This window comes from Lissotriton helveticus, chromosome 12 (genome assembly GCF_964261635.1).
Source record: "Lissotriton helveticus chromosome 12, aLisHel1.1, whole genome shotgun sequence".
Taxonomy (NCBI): Eukaryota; Metazoa; Chordata; class Amphibia; order Caudata; family Salamandridae; genus Lissotriton; species Lissotriton helveticus.
The window spans coordinates 293,227,750-293,246,445 of NC_136073.1; the positions used below are offsets into that span (position 1 = coordinate 293,227,750).

General features: G+C 40.8%; 1 protein-coding gene across 1 annotated transcript in view; it reads right to left on the bottom strand.

Moving 5' to 3' along the window:
* Positions 1 to 4,844: 4,844 nt before the first annotated feature.
* LOC144798014 (uncharacterized) overlaps positions 4,845 to 18,696 on the bottom strand; it is a 61,714-nt gene continuing 47,862 nt past the window's right edge. The window contains exons 3-4 of the mRNA XM_078668802.1: positions 6,184 to 6,371; positions 4,845 to 5,610 (exon numbers count right to left, since the gene is read on the bottom strand). Coding sequence (XP_078524928.1) covers positions 4,845 to 5,610; positions 6,184 to 6,371 — 954 coding nt within the window. The remainder of the gene's footprint in view (positions 5,611 to 6,183; positions 6,372 to 18,696) is intronic.

Consider the following 18,696-nt stretch of genomic DNA (forward strand, 5'->3'; position numbering starts at 1 on the left):
TGAAAGCAGCAAAAGGAAGTCCCATTAGTGTATGGGAAGAAAGTTTGGAAGCTCGTTGTTTTCCACAGTTATTTCCAACAGGTCAAGGTGGACGATATGACGATCGACCACTTAAAATTCCTGCATCTGAATACCGGACTTCAAGATTATATGCTGAAGATCCAAGGTTTCGTCAATGCATTCCATATTTGTTTCATCTACTGTATGAAAGTGACTTGTCTGGGCATTCTTATGCAGTAAACGATATACTGAAAAGTGGAGCACATCTGCAAAATGTTTCGGCGAGGGACTTTATGGAGAAAGTAAATCTGCAAGATAATATTTTGGAATCTCATCTAATCAATCTCTTGGCATGTCAGCGTGGTACACATGAGTATTGGTTCCGTCGTCATGGGGAATTGAAATGTATGCTAAGAAACTTAGGAACTCCTACATGGTTCCTCACTCTTAGCTGTGCTGAGTATGCATGGGACGACTTACTTCAATTTCTACGAGAGGCAAATGCAAATATACAAAATATAGAATTCAAAACTGCTGGAGAACTGTGTTCTTTGGATCCAGTGAATGTATGCAGATATTTCAATCATAGATTTGAAGCTATGATGTCTTTTATTACCAACAAAAAAAATCCTCCTCTTGGAGAGGTTTTGGATTTCTTTTGGAGAAAGGAGTATCAAGCGAGAGGTGCTCCTCATATACATATGTTGTTGTGGATTAAAGATGCACCCAAATTTGGAACAGATTCGGATGAGACAGTGATGAGCTTCATTGAAGAGTATTCAACATGTGCTGTTCCGAAAACTACCGAAGAAAACTGTTTAAGGCAACAAGTTTTATGCTTTCAATCCCATCGTTGTGGAAAGTACTGTAGTCGAAAATTCAGAAACAAGGACAAGTTCTACACAAAATGTCGTTTCGGGTTTCCACGACCAGTGATTTCTAAAGGAAGAGTAAATAATTTGATGTCTTCTCTGCGACATACTGTGACGAGGAAATCACCCAAAAATACATACAATTTAAAAAGAAACGAAGAGTCCAAGTACATCAACGACTACAACCCAGTGATTTTGTCCATGTGGAATGCTAACATGGATATTCAGTTCGTTGCTGACAACTCTATTGCTGTGGCTCGATATGTGACGTCTTACATCACAAAAAAAGAAAATACAGAACTGAAGGAAATGTGGGAGGATATTTCACATGAAAAGAGTCTAAGCAAGAAATTATACAGTTACAGTCGGAAGATGTTGTCACATCGAGAAATTGGAGCATATGAATGTTCTGATCGATTGTCATCAGCAAGTCTATATGCCAAATCTAGAACCATCATTTGGGTGAGTCTAGGTCTTGCTGCAACACGAAACCGAGTTTTGAAATCTGTACAAGAAATACAGTATTTGGCGGAGAAAGAACCAGAAAGTACAGATATTTTGAAGACAAACATGTTGGATACATACTATCCAAATAGAAGTCCTTACCTTGAGAACGCTTGTCTCTATGAAGTTCTGCAAAGATATATTTATAAGAGGAACATCAGAGAAGATATCAATAATGGAATATATGCTGTCATTGGGTGTGAAGGATGTCTAGTGAAGCAGAGAAAAGGCCATTTGATTAATCATCGAAAATTGAGTGGCGAAAATCCAGAGAAAAGGGAATTGTACTATTTAGCTCTTTTGCAACTCTTTAAGCCATGGCGTACAGAAGAGGAACTACTTGGAGATTTTCTCTGTTACGAAGATTCTTTTAATGCAACCAAGGATACCATAGAATGTCCTGTTTTTCCAAATTATCTGCAAATGTTGAACGAAGAAATAGAGCAAGAAGCCACAATTGCTGTAGAGATTGCTAGAGACAGTTCTCAAGACAGTCAGAGTTCTGCTTCATTGAGTCAGGATCCACTAGGAGGACCATTTATCCAAAATGAAGCTGCCACTGCCATGAATGAGGTAGAAAGAGCTATGGAACAAGCTCAAGATGATGTAGTTAACTTAGAAGATTTGGTGAAACAACTAAACCTTGAGCAGAAACAAATATATGACGAAGTCACAGAACAGGTTGAACATGGATTCAGTCATAAGAAAAAAGAGTGCTCATGTACATCATTTAAGCCTGTCCAACTGTACTTGAGTGGAGAAGCGGGAACTGGAAAAAGTTTTCTGATTAAAGCAATTGCAACTTATCTGCAGAAAAGGACTGAATCACCACTGTCATGTGTTGTTACCGCTCCAACTGGGCTGGCAGCACATAATATTAAAGGGATTACTTTACATCGTTTACTGATGCTGCCAGTGGAGCATGATAACAAATTGCAATACCACAAGCTATCTGGAGATGCGTGTAACGAAGTTTCCAGAGTCCTGAAGAAAATGAAACTTCTTATCATTGATGAAGTAAGCATGGTGTCAAATCTAATGCTTGCTTTTGTGCATTTGAGAATGCAAGAAATTCTTAGAACAGAGTACGATGTGTTATTTGGAGGGAAATACATTATTGTTTTTGGAGATCTACTGCAGTTGACTCCAGTGAAAGGACAACCAGTGTTTAAAATGGTCACGCTTGAAGATACCAGGAAGTGCCTAGGAAGCATTGGAAACGTTAATATATGGTTAAATTTCAAATATGCAGAACTACTCCAAAATATGCGACAGGCAAAGGATGAAGATTATAAAAATATTCTACAAGATGTAAGAATCGGAAAAGTAAGTCAGCATGGGAAAGAAGCTTTACATGGACGATTAATTTCAAATTTGTACCCAAATGAAAACATTCTTCCAGAGAATATTTTTAAGAAAATTAACGAGAAGAAATCTGGGATATGTTTGATGCCAATTCTGAACGAATGTTCCATGTTCAACAACAAAATGTTAAAGTTAGAAAATGAAGAGATAGTGAAACTGGAAGCTATAGATAAAATAGAGCATATGGGAGCAACAATTATTTTGTCTGAACATTTGAAATCAAAATTGGATTCATTAGAGAAGACTATATCCAAAACTGCTGGTTTTGAAAAGACTCTGAATGTGTGTTTAAATTGTCGTATCATTTTGAGAAGGAATTTAAATGTTGAAAGAGGTCTGGTAAATGGAGCAATGGGTCATGTTGTTGATTTTGTGAATTACAAAAATAGAGATGGAATTGAAATTTCAAAAATTAAATTTGATGGCATTGACGAAATAGAACAATATTGTCGTTGTTCAGCTAGATTTTTGCTTGTGAAAGACTTATATGTTCGCAGAAAACAGTTTCCTGTTTGTTTGGCATATGCGGTGACAATCCATAAATCTCAAGGTTTAAGTGTAGATAGTGCTTTGGTGAACATTGGAAGTTCTGTGTTTAAAGAGGGTATGGCATATGTGGCCTTATCACGAGTCAGAACTTTATCTGGATTGTACTTGATTGAGTGTGATGAAACAAAGATTTGTGCAGATCTAGATTGTGTTAAAGAATACAATAGGTTAAGAAGAGAGTATGCTCCACATTTGCCTCAATATCCTCTGTTTGAAAAACGTGTGGTAGGCCGAAAAAGAAGAAATGTGAATAATTGCAGTGAGGTAGTAGCAAAAAGACAAAAAGTAGATGAAACTGTAATTGTAAGCAGAAAGAAAAAGGATTCTGTTGAAGATGTTGTTGGATTTGAGTTTGAAAACAGTTCTGGTGTCAACTGCTATGCTAATGTAGTGGTTAATGTTGTTTTTTTTCTTCAAAATTTACAAGAACAGATTGTTGAAAATCGGGATCAAATATTCTGCTGTTTATTGAATTCTGTGTTTCAGAAATGTAGCTGTGATAGAGCAAAAATAGAAAGTGTTTCAGAAATTCGAAATCTTCTAGACATATGTTCTGGTCAAAATCAATTTTCACAGAATATTCAGCAGGATTGTCAGGAATTTTTAATGTATATGTTTGATGTATTGGAAGACGAAGGTGTAGATATAAAAAATCTTTTTAGCCTTTCTTATCAATGGCAGCATGACTGCGACAACTGTAGTTTATCAAGTAGTACTAGAATAGACACTGAAAGATTTATATATTTGAGTTTACCAGACTGCAAATCAGTGCCTTTTGTGTTGACATTTTTTATTAAAAGGTTTTTAAATGAAAATACAAATGCATATATAGATGCAGGGAGAAAACATCAGAAGATATTGATAAATGAAACATAGTACAGATGAGAATATTTTACATAAGATATAACAGGGGTGAGGGAATAAAAAATTAGCAAATATTCCATAATTCATAAGGCAATGAAACAAGGAAGATACAAGTAGGAATGTAATAGAAGAGAAGAAGATAGAAAAAAGAAAAGAAAAAGGAAAGAAAGGAAAGAGAGAGAGAACAGAAAAAGAAAATGAAAGAAAAGAGAAAAGAAAGAAGGAAGAACCCCCGAGTAACAAAACCAACTAAGAAGGAAGATGGAATCAAGAGAGATGGAAAGAGGTGAAGAACAAACAAAGGAACAGGGAAAAGGGAACCCTGAAGAGAATAGAATTAAGAAGGGATAGCAGTCGTAGGAGAGGAAGGAGTGGAGACAGAGTCACTATCCACTGTGGTTTCCAGGAATGGGGACCAGGTGTGGAGAAAAATGGTAGCCTGATCCTGCAGATTATAGATTATACGTTCGTGAGAAGCTGTTTGTACCATTGCCACCAACCACTCTTCCTGAGATGGAGACAAGGAAGACTTCCAATGACGCAATATACAAATTTTGGCCGTAGCCAAAGCAATATGGAGAAGACGAACCTGTTGTTTAGAAAACCTCGGAAGGCCACGAAAATCGTGCAAAATAATATTTGCAGAAGTAAAGGGCAGAGGCAGTGACATGGTACTAGCCAAAGTCTTCCTTATAAAAAGCCAAAATGATCTAGTATGGGAACATTCACAAATAAAGGATCTTTACCAGGTTTTGGCAAAACCGCTATGATGGCCTTGTTGGAAATAGAACCAAGAGAAGATTCCTCTACAGCTTCCTCAAAGGCAGCATGTAGAGTATCAATCATACTCTGACCAGTCCACTTAAAAAATTCAGGAGGAAAACCATCATCACCCGGAGCTTTATGGTACGGTAAGGCAGTTATAGCAGAGGAGATTTCTTCTTTCGTAATAGCACCCTCAAGTAGGGCTCTGCCATCATCTGAGAGTTGTGGAAGATGTACCGCATCTAAAAATGTAGACATCGCTAGTGTATCTACGTGAGTGCTTGGAGAGTAGAGAGATCTGTAAAATGAGGCAAATTCTTCAACGATGTATTGTGGTCGAGTAAGTATATCACCACCACTTGATTTAATAGCTGGAATTGCCATAGCGGCCTCTCTCTGACGCAGCTGCGCAGCCAATAGCCGACCAGCCTTTTCCCCTTGTTCGTAGTGACGGCCTTTCATCTTTTGTAAGGCATATTTAGCCTTAGAAGTAAAAAGAGTATTAAGAGACATGCGCGCCTGTTCCAATAACTTACGGTTTTGGAGAGTCGGTTTTGAAATATATAATTGAGAGAGCCGACGAATGTCTTTTTCCAGATCGACTTGTTTGGCAGCGTTTTTCTTTTTAGAAAGAGCAGCGTCCCGCATAAGTTGACCTCTGATGGTTGCCTTAGCAGCTGCCCAGACCATCCTTTTAGAGGAAATTGAATCCTCATTATTTATAAGGTAATCACGTAAGTGTGACTGTAAAAGAAGCTTACCTGTTGGTGTTTTATATTTGTTTATACTTAAACGCCACGACTTGCGCCCTGGACTCGAAAGACCCAAATCAAGAGATAAGAAAATAGGAGAGTGATCAGATATGGCTGCTTCTAAAATTTTGGAGTCTGTAACCAACCGGACTGAGTGTTGCGAAAGGAGAAAGTAGTCAAGACGTGAAAATGTACCATGAGTAGAAGAAAAGAACGTGTATTCTTTATCCTGTGGGTGACTGAGTCTCCAATGGTCCACAAGACCAGTGTCAGTAAGGATGTCATGTAAGATGGCTCTATCCGAGGCATTGACGGTATCAATGCAACCTGTTCTGTCAAGAGCAGGGTCCGGAGCCAAATTCCAATCACCTCCAATGAGAAATTGAGAAGCATTTATTTCTGTAAGCAGACGATTGAGTCGAAGGAAAAATTGTTTTTTGGGACCTAGCGGAGCGTATACAGAACCAAGACAAATGAAGGAATTTCCAAGTTTCAGCTTAACGAATACATACCGACCTTCCGGATCAGACCATGTCTTTGAGATTGTGAAAGAAAGAGATTTCCGAAAAAGGATGGCCACCCCACATTTTCGAATAGAGTTAGGGTTGGTGGGATCAGGCTTAGAAACACTACTATTAAAGACTTTACCAACCCAGTCTCTGCTGAGTTTACTGGATTCAATATCGTCCAAATGAGTCTCCTGCAATATAGCAACGTCCACATGTTTAGAGTGTAAATAGGAAAGAACTTTCTTGCGTTTAATATAATGGGTGAGGCCATGAACATTCCAGGAAATCACAGATAACGGATGAGTAGAAGACATGATAATAGGATTAAATAAATAAGGAAGGAAGAAAAGAGGAAACAAATAAATAGAGAAAAAAGAAGAGAGATGTTACTCTGGGAAACAGAAGACAAAAGGTGTATAGAATGTGGAAAAACTGATTGGGGAAGATGAAAAGAAAAAGGAGGAAAAGGAAAGAAAGGAAAAAAAAATAGATTATAAAATCAGAGTGAAAATCTAGAATAGACAAAGTATGTAGAAATAGAAGAAAGGAAGTATTAAAGATAGAGATAAAAGAGAAAGATAAAGAAAAGAGAAAAGCAATCTAGACTGTTAACTACTATTTTTGACTTTGCAAGACTGCAAATCAGTGCCTTTTAATAATCTAGTTAAAGCAGCTGATCACAATATGGTGTGTACCCAATGTAAGTCTGCAATGCTGTCCACATTATTTTTACAAACTTATGGTAAATATGTGATTTTAATGTTGCAACGATGTAGACCTGATGGGAGTAAATTGTCAACTTCTATCAAAAATTTTGTGGCTTCTCAGTTATCAATTTCAGGAAGAACTTTTGCAACTGTAGCTATTATTTATCATGATGGTCCTTCAACAACATCAGGGCATTACACATGCTATTTAAAATGTCGTAAAGGTTGGACCCACTGTAATGACACTCATTTGACTTTCAAACAACGTTTGCCTTTTGACTTAAAAAAATTCATACCTAGTGTTTTTAGAACCAAAATTTAAGTAAAGGTAATTGCCCTATGAAGACGGGAGCAGTTAATAAAAGTTAGTTTGCTGTTTAAAATTATATTGTGAGTAAAATTGATGAAGATAATATAAAAATTATAGTTCTCATAAAGGTACGGTAAGTGGATCACATAGTAAGTGATATCAGTATTATAGGAAATGTTCAACATGAGAGAGCCAGAGATGGAATTATAAAAATTTGAATATTGTGACAATGTTGTTTGAGCCTTTCTTTCAGAACGGTGGGAAAACGGAAATTTTAGAGTTTATTTTAAGTAATTTGAAAATATACTGATACATCTGACACTATTTGGCCTTAAGGAATGGTGAAGGAATGAGCAAAGAGTTATGACTGAACAGAAGGAGTATATGAAAATAATGACAATATTTCAGATGTTCTTCGAGCTTTTCTTCTAGAAAGTCGATGAAATGGAATTTTTAGAGAACAGCAGAGTACTTTCCAACGAAAAGGACCTTCATGATGTACTATTTGGCCTAAAGGAAAAGTAAGTGAATGAAAGATTAGTGTACATTTGTGATTTTTAAGTTCAGATTTTTTTTTAAAACACAATCTTTTTGATTGTGTTTTTTTTTCCCGCTGTCATATGATGAGTAGTTTGAACTCACTGTTTTAAGGGAAATTCAATATATTGTGAGAACAGCAAAAATAAACTATGTAACATGTTGTACAAGTTATTTTATAGTTTGTATTATGTAATTTAAATTGTATTCCCATTGTCTCACACTCACTTTGCTTTTTGCATCCTCTTTCAGCTCTCTTTACTCACTCATAATGTCTTTCTCTCACTCTCTTTCACACCCGTTCCTTTACCCCACTTCTTTCACAACCCCTCATTTTCATTTCAACTGTCTGCATCCCCTCTCTCCCTTGCACCACTTTTCAGCTTTCAGTCTCTCTGCTTTACTTCCCTTTTCCGTCTTTTCCTCCTTTGCTCTTTTAGTAATTCCTCTTTACTCACTCAGCAGTATTGTCGCACTCTATCACTATAACTCACCCACTCTCCCTCGCTTATCTTTTTTTGCTCCTTTTTTTTTACCTCTTCTCTCTATTTTCCGTTCACTACCTCTATGTCCTCAGTCCCTCACTGTCCTTGTGTTATGTTCACTTGTGTTTATCTACCTTCTATCATTTCTCTTACAACAACTTCACTGCTCCTCTCTCATCGTTCTTCATCCCATTTCTTTTACTCTGGTTCCATTAGTACCCCTCATTTCCTATCTTTCAGTGTCCTTCTCTTTACTTTCATCACCGAATCACTTTCTCTCAGTACCACTGTTTTAGTCCTTATCCTCTCTTTCCTTTTTTTGCTCCCTTACTCATTTCCTTTCCTCACTCATTGTACTCCACTTCACTCAGTCCTTCTCTTAGTCTCTCTGTCTACTAACTTCCTCACTCCTTTTCCCTCAATCCTTCTATATTATCCTCTCTCCCTTCATGCCTTCACTCTATGACTGTCCTTCACTTACTCTCAGTTATCTTCCATTCCTCATTCCAAAAGAATACTTCTTATTTGGGTTCTCTCTTGACAGTTGTTCGCTACAGATGAGGAAAGTCACCTTAGCTGCATTCACTTTTTTTGCACCCCTTGGTATCTTGAAAAAGTTCCAAATAAAATGTTCCTTGGGTCAGTATCGGGGATTGACCTCAGGCAGGAATGTGTTCCTCCTCACCTCCTCCATCCTCTTCGTTCTCCTCTTCTTCTTGACCACCAATGTGGCCTTGTGGTGGTCCTTGTGGTGGTGGTGGAGGTGGTGGTGGTGCAGACGCACCTGCAGCTGCTACTAGTGAAGCCATTTCTCACAGAATGAATGCAGGTCTTCTTCACTCAAACAACAAAGTGAGAATAAGGAAAAAGGTGGGGTCTTTCATCATTTGGAAAACAAAACTGTTGTGAACCAATCAAAACTGTTATTTTCAGGTCTCATGACCTGGGCTTTCTCATCATTTGGAAACCAAAAGTGTTCTGAACCAATCAAAAGTGTTATTTTCAGGTCACATGACCCGACGCCCTTACGGTACGCGCCCGTGCCCGGGGCGCGCCCGGCGCACGCCTGGCGGCGCTTACGTTGCACGATCGTATGCGCTCGGGTGCTTCCGGGTGCGCTTACGCCGTGCGACATATGACGCATCACGCGGCTACGCGATACGTCACGATGTTGTTTTCGATCGTGGCAATAGCGCTAACAGGACGCTCCCCGGTACGCGCCCCGGGGCGCGCCGTAACAATGCGCACACCGGTGAGCGCATCGGTACGCGCCCCGGGAGCGCTCCGGAGCAAAAAAAGAAAAAAATAGAATTACATAATTGTAAAATATAAAATTCATTGTAAAAAATGTTACATTTCATACCTACAGAGACTTGCTATTAAAAAACCTATGAAATTCACTGAAAAAAACATAGGTTTCACACCAGTTATAGTTAGGAATTAGCATTTAAAAAACCTATTAAATTCACTGAAAAAACCAAAGGTTTCACACCAGTTATAGTTAGCTGGAAATTTTACTCGCATAAAACCATTGAAATTCCCACGTTATAGTTAGTTGGACTCACTATAACTTGCGCATGCAATGCACTGCTGATGACGTCACATATTACATCACTCATGACATGGTCAGTGACATCACTCATGACATCACTGATGATACCATCCTTGTGACAGAGTGACAGACCTCCTTTCACTGTAATGTAACCCTTGAAACACATATTCAAAAATAGAAACTACAATTTTCAAAAAAATTGAGATACCCATTCCAGTTACAACAACCAATTCAATAATTCCACCATCTATATACACATCCACTCATTCGCCAAGAGTTCTATATAGTCACTCATACATATACTCACTCATCATATGTAGTGATACACCTATACATCCTGTTACACACCGACATTCATCCAAAAGATACTCTCACACATACTCACACATGCAAATAAACTATTGATCTTTTCACCCATACCAGCTAGAATTGCTACTTGTGAAGCGCTGAGCACGCTTCCTTTAATTACGAGTTGTGCGAGTAAAACGGCTCGTTTTTATTGTATTTTTAAAATTGTGTATTTTCACTCTGTAATGCATACAGCATACTTTTAGGCCACTTGCACGCATTTTCGCCACTCTTTCACGGCTCTAGCTGCCGTTAGGGCTTCAGACCGGGGTCAGGGATTTCCGCCCACGGCGGCCATCTTGAGTGTGGGCTAGAGTGGTGTGAGCGCTCTAGTGTCCCACATAAAAGGAGCCCAGGGACTGCGCTCGCGAGATCTTTTCACCCATACCAGCTAGAATTGCTACTTGTGAAGCGCTGAGCACGCTTCCTTTAATTACGAGTTGTGCGAGTAAAACGGCTCGTTTTTATTGTATTTTAAAAATTGTGTATTTTCACTCTGTAATGCATACAGCATACTTTTAGGCCACTTGCACGCATTTTCGCCACTCTTTCACGGCTCTAGCTGCCGTTAGGGCTTCAGACCGGGGTCAGGGATTTCCGCCCACGGCGGCCATCTTGAGTGTGGGCTAGAGTGGTGTGAGCGCTCTAGTGTCCCACATAAAAGGAAACGGTTGTCTCACGCGCTAGCGGTCGCGTTTGCGGGTGCGCCGTCCCTGCGCCGGAGTCTCGCCTGAGTCATCCCGTCTGCGCCCGTCAGCGTCCCGGAGGCGCACGGGGAGCGAGCCTGGTGGATCTCATTGAGCACTTAGTAGGATGTACACTAGAGAGGAACTTTTGTCCTATAATGTACATACTGCTCCATGTCAGCGAGTCATCCCCTACTTTGCAGGGGCTATTACTAAGTGCTTCACGTGCGGGTGGATTCCTGGTTTCACCGAAACCCTTCCGTGCAAGCTCCCCCCTTTAGGCAGTAAATGTGCATTGTTAAATACTAGGTCCCTTCCCCAACAAGCTCTTGACATCCATAATCTTTTAACACACAATGAAACGGATTGTCTCTTTCTCACGGAGACATGGCTCGGTGAGGGATCGGAACCTGATCTGGCTATCGCCATCCCTCCTACGTATGCTATTTTCCGTCGAGACAGAAGTAAGGGCAGGGGAGGTGGAGTGGCGCTTATTATTAAGAGGCACATTCCTTGCACTATCTTGTCTGTGGATGACCTACCTGGCTGTGAGACCCTTGCCTTTTCCTTGGCCCTCTCCCCCCATCAATCCTGCTTGGGGATCTTGCTTTATAGACCTCCTGGCCCTCTCGGCTCTTTTACCGAGGATTTGTTGTCGATTATTTCCACACTCAGTCTCAGGGCAAAACACTGACTAATCCTAGGGGATTTTAACATCCACATGGATAAGGGCGATGATCCTGAAGTGCAAAAATTCCTGGATATGACATTTTCGGTGGGATTTCATATGTACTTGCAGGCACCTACACACGAGAAAGGGCACATTTTAGATCAACTTTTCTCGACCGTTCCGGTGTCCCTCTCCTCCCTTGCCCCAGTCCTCTGGTTGGATCATTTCCTAGCGGACTTCGTGATAGTACATCATCTAGCGGCCACTCGCAATGTGCAGCGGCAAACAGCACGTATGCCTAGAGCCTTTCACAAAGTCACCCCAGCCATGCTTACCCGGGCCTTAGAAACCTATCCTTGTGTTCTCACAGGCAGGTTGGAGGACGATGTAGTGTGTTTTCAGAACTGGCTCACCGCACGTCTGGAAGCCTTGGCACCACCCCGCCAGGTTAGATCAGAACTGGCAAGAGCGTCGGCTCCGTGGTTCTCTATTACATTGGCTGGCAAGAGAAGGCACTGCAAGAGGCTGGAGAGAATTTGGCGGAGGCAGTATGATACATCTGCTTAGCAGTCTTATAGAGAAGCAGTGAAGGAATATCATAGGGAGATTACTGCAGAGAAAAAATCCTTTTTAGCTCAAAGGATTGAGGAAGCAGATAACTCCTGCAAAGAGATCTTTAAGATTGTTAAAGAATTTATCTCTCCCTCTTGCTGTACTCCTACGTCTGTCTTCTCGATCCATGGATCACGGAGCTTGCAGCATTTTTCACTAATAAAATCCGTACCATCCAGTCGGCCTTGCAAGGAGCCCATAACATCTCGGGTTCTGGCTCTGTGGCCGACGGCTCTCTTAATCCCTGGATACACTCATCTGCATCTGATACGGACACACCTATCCTTGACTGCTTCCCTGCTTTAGAGCTTCAGGCCTCGCTTGACCTCCTGTCCAACTTGAAATCTGGCTCTCCACTTGACCCTTGCCCCGCCAAGTGTCTTGCGACCGTGGCGCCTGCTCTTAACTCTATCATTAATCCTATTATTAATTCATCTCTGAGCTCGGAAAAAGTTCCCTCATCCTGGAAGCAGGCCCTAGTCCTTCCCCTTATTAAAAAGCCGAATGCAGATGCCAAAGTGCATTCCAAATATAGGCCAATTTCGTTGCTGCCCACTTTGGCCAAAATAGCGGAAAAGCATGTACACACCACCTTAACCAACTTTCTAGAGGTTAATTCCTTATTACATCAGTCTCAGTCCGGGTTTAGATCTAACCTGAGTACAGAAACCGCTCTACTCGAGGTGACCGAGGCTGTGAAGGAAACTCTGGACAGGGATGGAAAGGCCTTGCTCATCATGCTTGATTTGTCGGCGGCATTCGACACCGTTCCCCACGACCTTCTCCTGACAAGACTCTGGGAGATTGGCCTGAGGGGAACGGTGTTCAAATGGTTTCAATCTTTCCTGGCCGACCACAGACAAACGATCTGGGCCCCCCCTTTCTCCGCCCCTATGCCGCAGCTTGAGGTGGGGGTCCCGCAGGGCTCCATACTCAGCCCCTCCCTTTTTAACATCTTTATGACACCTTTGGCGGCACGGGTGGAGGAGCTAGGGGCTCAGATCGTGTCCTATACGGACGATACACAGCTCCTATTCACTTGTGACAGGGGCTGTGATTTCGACGGAGCGGCCATCCGGAAGTGTCTGGAGTTTGTGTTTGATTGGTTCGGGAAAAGTGGCCTCAAATGCAACTCAGACAAATCCGAGATATTGTTTTTTGGTTGTTCTGCCGACCCGAGATGGATGCACTGGTGGCCTTCGGCCATGTTCCCCCCTGCCAGCGATTCTGTTACAACTAAGATTCTGGGCATGTTGGTCGATAACACCCTCTCCTTCAAGGCCCAGGTAGCTGGCCTGACGGGGAAGTGCTTTGCCATCTTAAGGATGTTGAGAAAGTTTCTGCCGTACCTATCTCTGGAGCACAAGAAGATTACGGTGCAGGCCCTGATAGGTTCACGCCTAGACTATGCCAACATCCTTTATCTGGGTCTTCCTGAATATCTGCTGACCCGCCTGCAGATAGTCCAAAATTCGGCAGCTAGGGCAATATTTTAAGGCGCTTCACAATTTCGGCGCTGGCTATTTGCAGAGAAGGGTCAACTTCTATCTTCCATCTAGACCCTTGAGGTCGGATGCCCAGGCCAATGCCATCGTGCCGGCAGTGAGACGTGTTCGTTGTGGAGGTCGTTCCTTTAGTTACCTTGCCCCCCGTCTTTGGAACACTCTGCCCCTGACGTTGCGAACGTGCTTCAATTTGTCTGCTTTTAGAAAGGGACTTAAAACTTATCTCTTTGCCCTATAAGTTTTTTTTGTGGATTTTTAGTGCCGTTTTGGCTGTCTTGTTAGTTGCTGGTGTTTGTGTGATGATCTATAGCGCCAGGACGCTCTCTTGAGCAGCTGAGCGCTTTACAAAACCCCCAGTAACATAACATAACATAACATAACATTGAACATCCATTTATTTGCATATACAGCTATACACACTACCGCTTTACTTCTAAGGAAACTTACACATACTTACTCTCTTAAACAATCACTTATAGAAACACATACTAATTTAAACAGGAACTCTTACAATCCCTCACTCTCACATATACTCACTTATATACATCAATATTCACATATACTAGATTAAAACATATGTAGTTACTGATAAAGACACTAGTGAGACAGTTATTCACTCACTAGTACACACATATACACACTCATCCACCCATACAGTCCTGCACATATGCTGTCTTCAAAACACATACAAAGAGAGAGTCAGTCATTCATGCATCTATGTGCTAAGTAATAGAAGTTTATGGGTTATTAGATGTTTTTCTTAGTATCAGTATCAGTGTTTGTATGGTTTGGTGGGGGTATTACTTAGCACATAGATGCATGAATGACTGACTCTCTGTTTGTATGTGTTTTGAAGACAGCTTATGTGCAGGACTGTATGGGTGGATGAGTGTGTATATGTGTGTGTTACTGAGTGAATGACTGTCTCACTAGTGTCTTTATCAGTAACTACATATGTTTTAATCTAATATATGTGAATATTGATGTATATAAGTGAGTACATGTGAGAGTGAGGGATTCTAAGAGTTCCTGTTTAAATTAGTATGTGTTTCTATAAGTGATTGTTTAAGAGAGTAAGTATGTGTAACTTTCCTTAGAAGTAAAGTGGTAGTGTGTGTATAGCTGTATATGCAAATAAATGGATGTTGAATAGTTTATTTGCATGTGTGAGTATGTGTGTGAGTAACGTTTGGATGCCTGTCGGTGTGTAACAGGATGTATAGGTGTATCACTACATATGATGAGTGAGTATATGTATGAGTGACTATATAGAACTGTTGGTGAATTAGTGCATGTGTATATAGATGGTAGAATTATTGAATTGGTTGTTGTAAGTGGTATCGGTATCTCCATTTTTTGGAAAATTTTAGTTTCTATTTTTGAATATGTGTTTCAAGGGTTACATTACAGTGAAAGGAGGTCTGTCACTCTGTCACAAGGATGGTGTCATCAGTGATGTCATGAGTGATGTCACTGACCATGTCATGAGTGATGTAATAGGTGACGTCATCAGCAGTGCATTGCACGCGCAAGTTATCGTGAGTCCAACTAACTATAACGTGGGAATTTCAATGGTTTGATGCGAGTAAAACTTCCAGCTAACTATAACTGGTGTGAAACCTATGGTTTTTTCAGTGAATTTAATAGTTTTTTTAAATGCTAATTCCTAACTATAACTGGTGTGAAACCTATGTTTTTTTCAGTGAATTTCAATGTTTTTTTAATAGCAAATCTTTATAGGTATGAAAAGTAATATTTTTATACCGAATTTTATATTGTATAATAATATAATTTTTTTAAATTTATTTTTTTGCCCTGGAGAGCTCCCGGGGTGCGTACCAATGCGTTCACGGGTCAGCGCAGTGTTACGGCGTGCCCCGGGGCGCGTACCGGTGAGCGTCCCGTTAGCGCTACTTTTGCGAACGAAAACAACATCGTGACGTATCGCGTAGCCGCGTGATGCGTCATATCAAGCACTGTGTAAGCGCTCCCGGAAGCACGCGAGCGCATACGATTGCACAACGTCCCGACGCGCTTACGCTACGCGCCCCGGGTCGCGCCCCGGGGCACGACTACGGGCGCGCCCCAGGGCGCGTAGCGTAAGCGCGTCGGGTCATGTGATCTGAAAATAACACTTTTCATTGGTGCAGATCAGTTTTGGTTTCCAAATGATGAAAGCCTGGATCATGTGACTTGAAAATAACACTTTTCATTGGTCCAGAACAGTTTTGTTTTCTAAATAATGAAAGCCCCCACCTTTTTTCCTTATTCTGACTTTGTCCTTTGACTGAGGAAGACCTGTTTGGAGATCTGTCTCTAGTCTTTTCTACTTTAAAATTGCTACAGTAGCAGCAGCAGCTGGAGCATCTGCACCACCACCACCACCACCACCACCAAGAGGACCACCACAACAACACATTGGTGGTCAAGAAGAAGAAGAGGAGGAGGAGGATGAGGAGGGAAGAAGGACATACCTCCCAGAAGACAATACCCCATATAGGCCAAAGGAGCACATAGTATGGGAGTTTTTTTCTATTCCAGATGGCAAAAAGAAAGTCAATGCACCAAAGGTGACTTGCCTAATCTGTGGCATGGAACTTTCAAGGGGGAACCCTAATAGAAAATATTCATTTGGTAATTATACCATGATTCGGCATATGGAGCGGAAGCATCCCAACAACTATGCTAGGGCAGAGGTCCAAGAAATGGCCAGGAACCCTTCTCGATCTGCACCAAGCACCTCCCAAAGAAAGCAACCCACTTCATCGGATCCAGAGGCAAGAATGACAATGTCTGTAATTCAACCCAAGTTTGGTGATTTTAAAATCGTGTGCAAATTTTGTGGGAAGACACTTTGCTATGGTGAGCAAAGTCTAAAACTTATCCTCTGTGCTGGTGATAACCACAAGTGCCCGAAAAACACCTAATTTTTTCCTGATTTTTTTTTGCTCCATTTGAGCCATTTACATTTCCCTGTTTTTTGTTTCTCCCCATAAAAAATACAAAAAAGATATAAAACTGTTCAGAAAAGCCAAAAAAAGCAAAAAATGTTCAAAAAAACAATTACAAAAATATAAAACAACAAAAAGAATAAAAAAAACAGTTCTTTTTAGAACTACCTTTAATTTATAAAAATAAACCTATATTTTTAAAGAATCTCTGGCAATCTTTTTTCCTTAGGGTACGCGCACCGGGGCGCGCACCTTAAAAAAAGAAAAAAAAATATTGAAGGAGTGAGCATGAGGGAAGAACACAGAGAGAGTAATGTTAAGAGAAAGAGAGCTAGAGGGAGCAAGACAGAGGAATTGTTTATTACATAGTAAAAAACAGAGAAGGTGAAATAGGGTGAAAGTGAGAAAAGTAAAATGAATAAGGGAGCGAAAGAAGGGAAGAGAGAGGAAGAAGACTAAAGTAGAGGTAGTGGGAGAATGTGAGTGGGTGTTGAAAGAAAAAGAAAGGACAGTAAAAAATGGGGAATGAAGGGTAGTGACGGAACCGGGATAAATGAACAACGGTGAGGGAGGGTGAGAAAAGAGCAGTGAGTGTAAGTAAAGAGGGGTGAAAGAGGGTGAAATATTTGAATTAGGATAAGACATGGGGAGTGACGAAAAGAAAGGACAGAGAGACTAAAGGAAACAGTGCCTGAAAGGGTCTGAGTTAAACAGCAAAGAAAAGTAAGTAAGGCCGTGTGGGTGACTTATAGCGAGTCAGTGGGTGTAGGTGGGGGTGTGGGTGTGTAAGGTGTGTGTGTGGGTGTGTGGGGTGTTTCGGTGTGGGTGGAGGTGAGGGCGTGTGAGATATGTGTGGGGGGGTGTGGGTGTGGGGGGTATGTGTGTGGGATGTGTGTGTGTGTGTGTGGGATGTGGTGTGTGTGTGTGTGAGGAGTGTGTGTGGGGGTGTGGGGGTGTGTGTGAGGTGTGTGTGGTGTGTGTGTGGGGTGTATGTCAGAGGTGTGTGTATGTGTTGGGAGGGGGATGAGGTGTGTGTGTAGGAGGGAAGTGAATAATTAAGAAAAAGAGAATGCGTGAGGGAGCAAAGGAAGGCAACAGAGGGTAAGTGAACTAAAGAATGGGGACTGAAAGAAGTTGAATGTGAGAGGGGAAATAGGGAAAGGGGAGTAAACATGGAGAATAAGAATAAGTGAAGGAAGCAGAGTAAGGAAACAGGAGTGAGGTTGGTTGAGAAATTATTAGTGAGGTTAAAGCAAAGGGTGATGACAAACTACATTTTTTTAGTCACACTTACCATATAATAAATGTAACTTTTATTACATTTTTTTACTACACTTTGTATCTGTGAAAGAGAGAAGAAAAAATAAGTTATAATTAGTAAAATACCTATTTTAAAATAAAAGATACAAATGAAGAGGTTAAAAATCATAACAGTGTATTTAGAAATAAAGTAAGAGTGAAGGACACAGAAAGAGAAATAAAGTAAGGTAGAAGGACAAAAAGAGAGAAAAAGAAATAGAAGGAGAGCAAATTACTAAGACTAAGGCATATAGATTCACTGACAGAGAGGAAGAGAAGAACAGAGAAATGAACTGAAGGTAAGAAAGATACTAAAAGAATGTGAGTTAGCAAAACTAAATCAGGAAACAGTAGTAAGTAAAAAGATAATGACTGAGACGCAAAAGAGTCTAATTAAGGATGCATTTAGAAGAATGAGGAATGGAAGATAACTGAGAGTAAATGAAGAACAGTCGTAGAGTGAAGGGATGAAGGGAGAGAGGATAATATAGAAGGATTGAGGGAAAAGGAGTGAGGAAGTTAGTAGAAAGACAGACTAAGGGAAAAACTGAGTGAAGTGGAGTACAATGAGTGAGGAAAGGAAATGAGTAAGGGAGCAAAAAAAGGAAAGAGAGGAGAAGAGGACTAAAACAGTGATACTGAGAGAAAATTATTCGGTGATAAAAGTAAAGAGAAGGACACTGAAAGATAGGAAATGAGGGATAGTAATGGAACCAGAGTAAAAGAAATGGGATGAAGAACGATGAGAGAGGAGCAGTGAAGTTGTTGTAAGAAAAATGATAGAAGGTAGATAAACACAAGTGAACATAACACAAGGAGAGTGAGGGACTGAGGACATAGAGGTAGTGAACGGA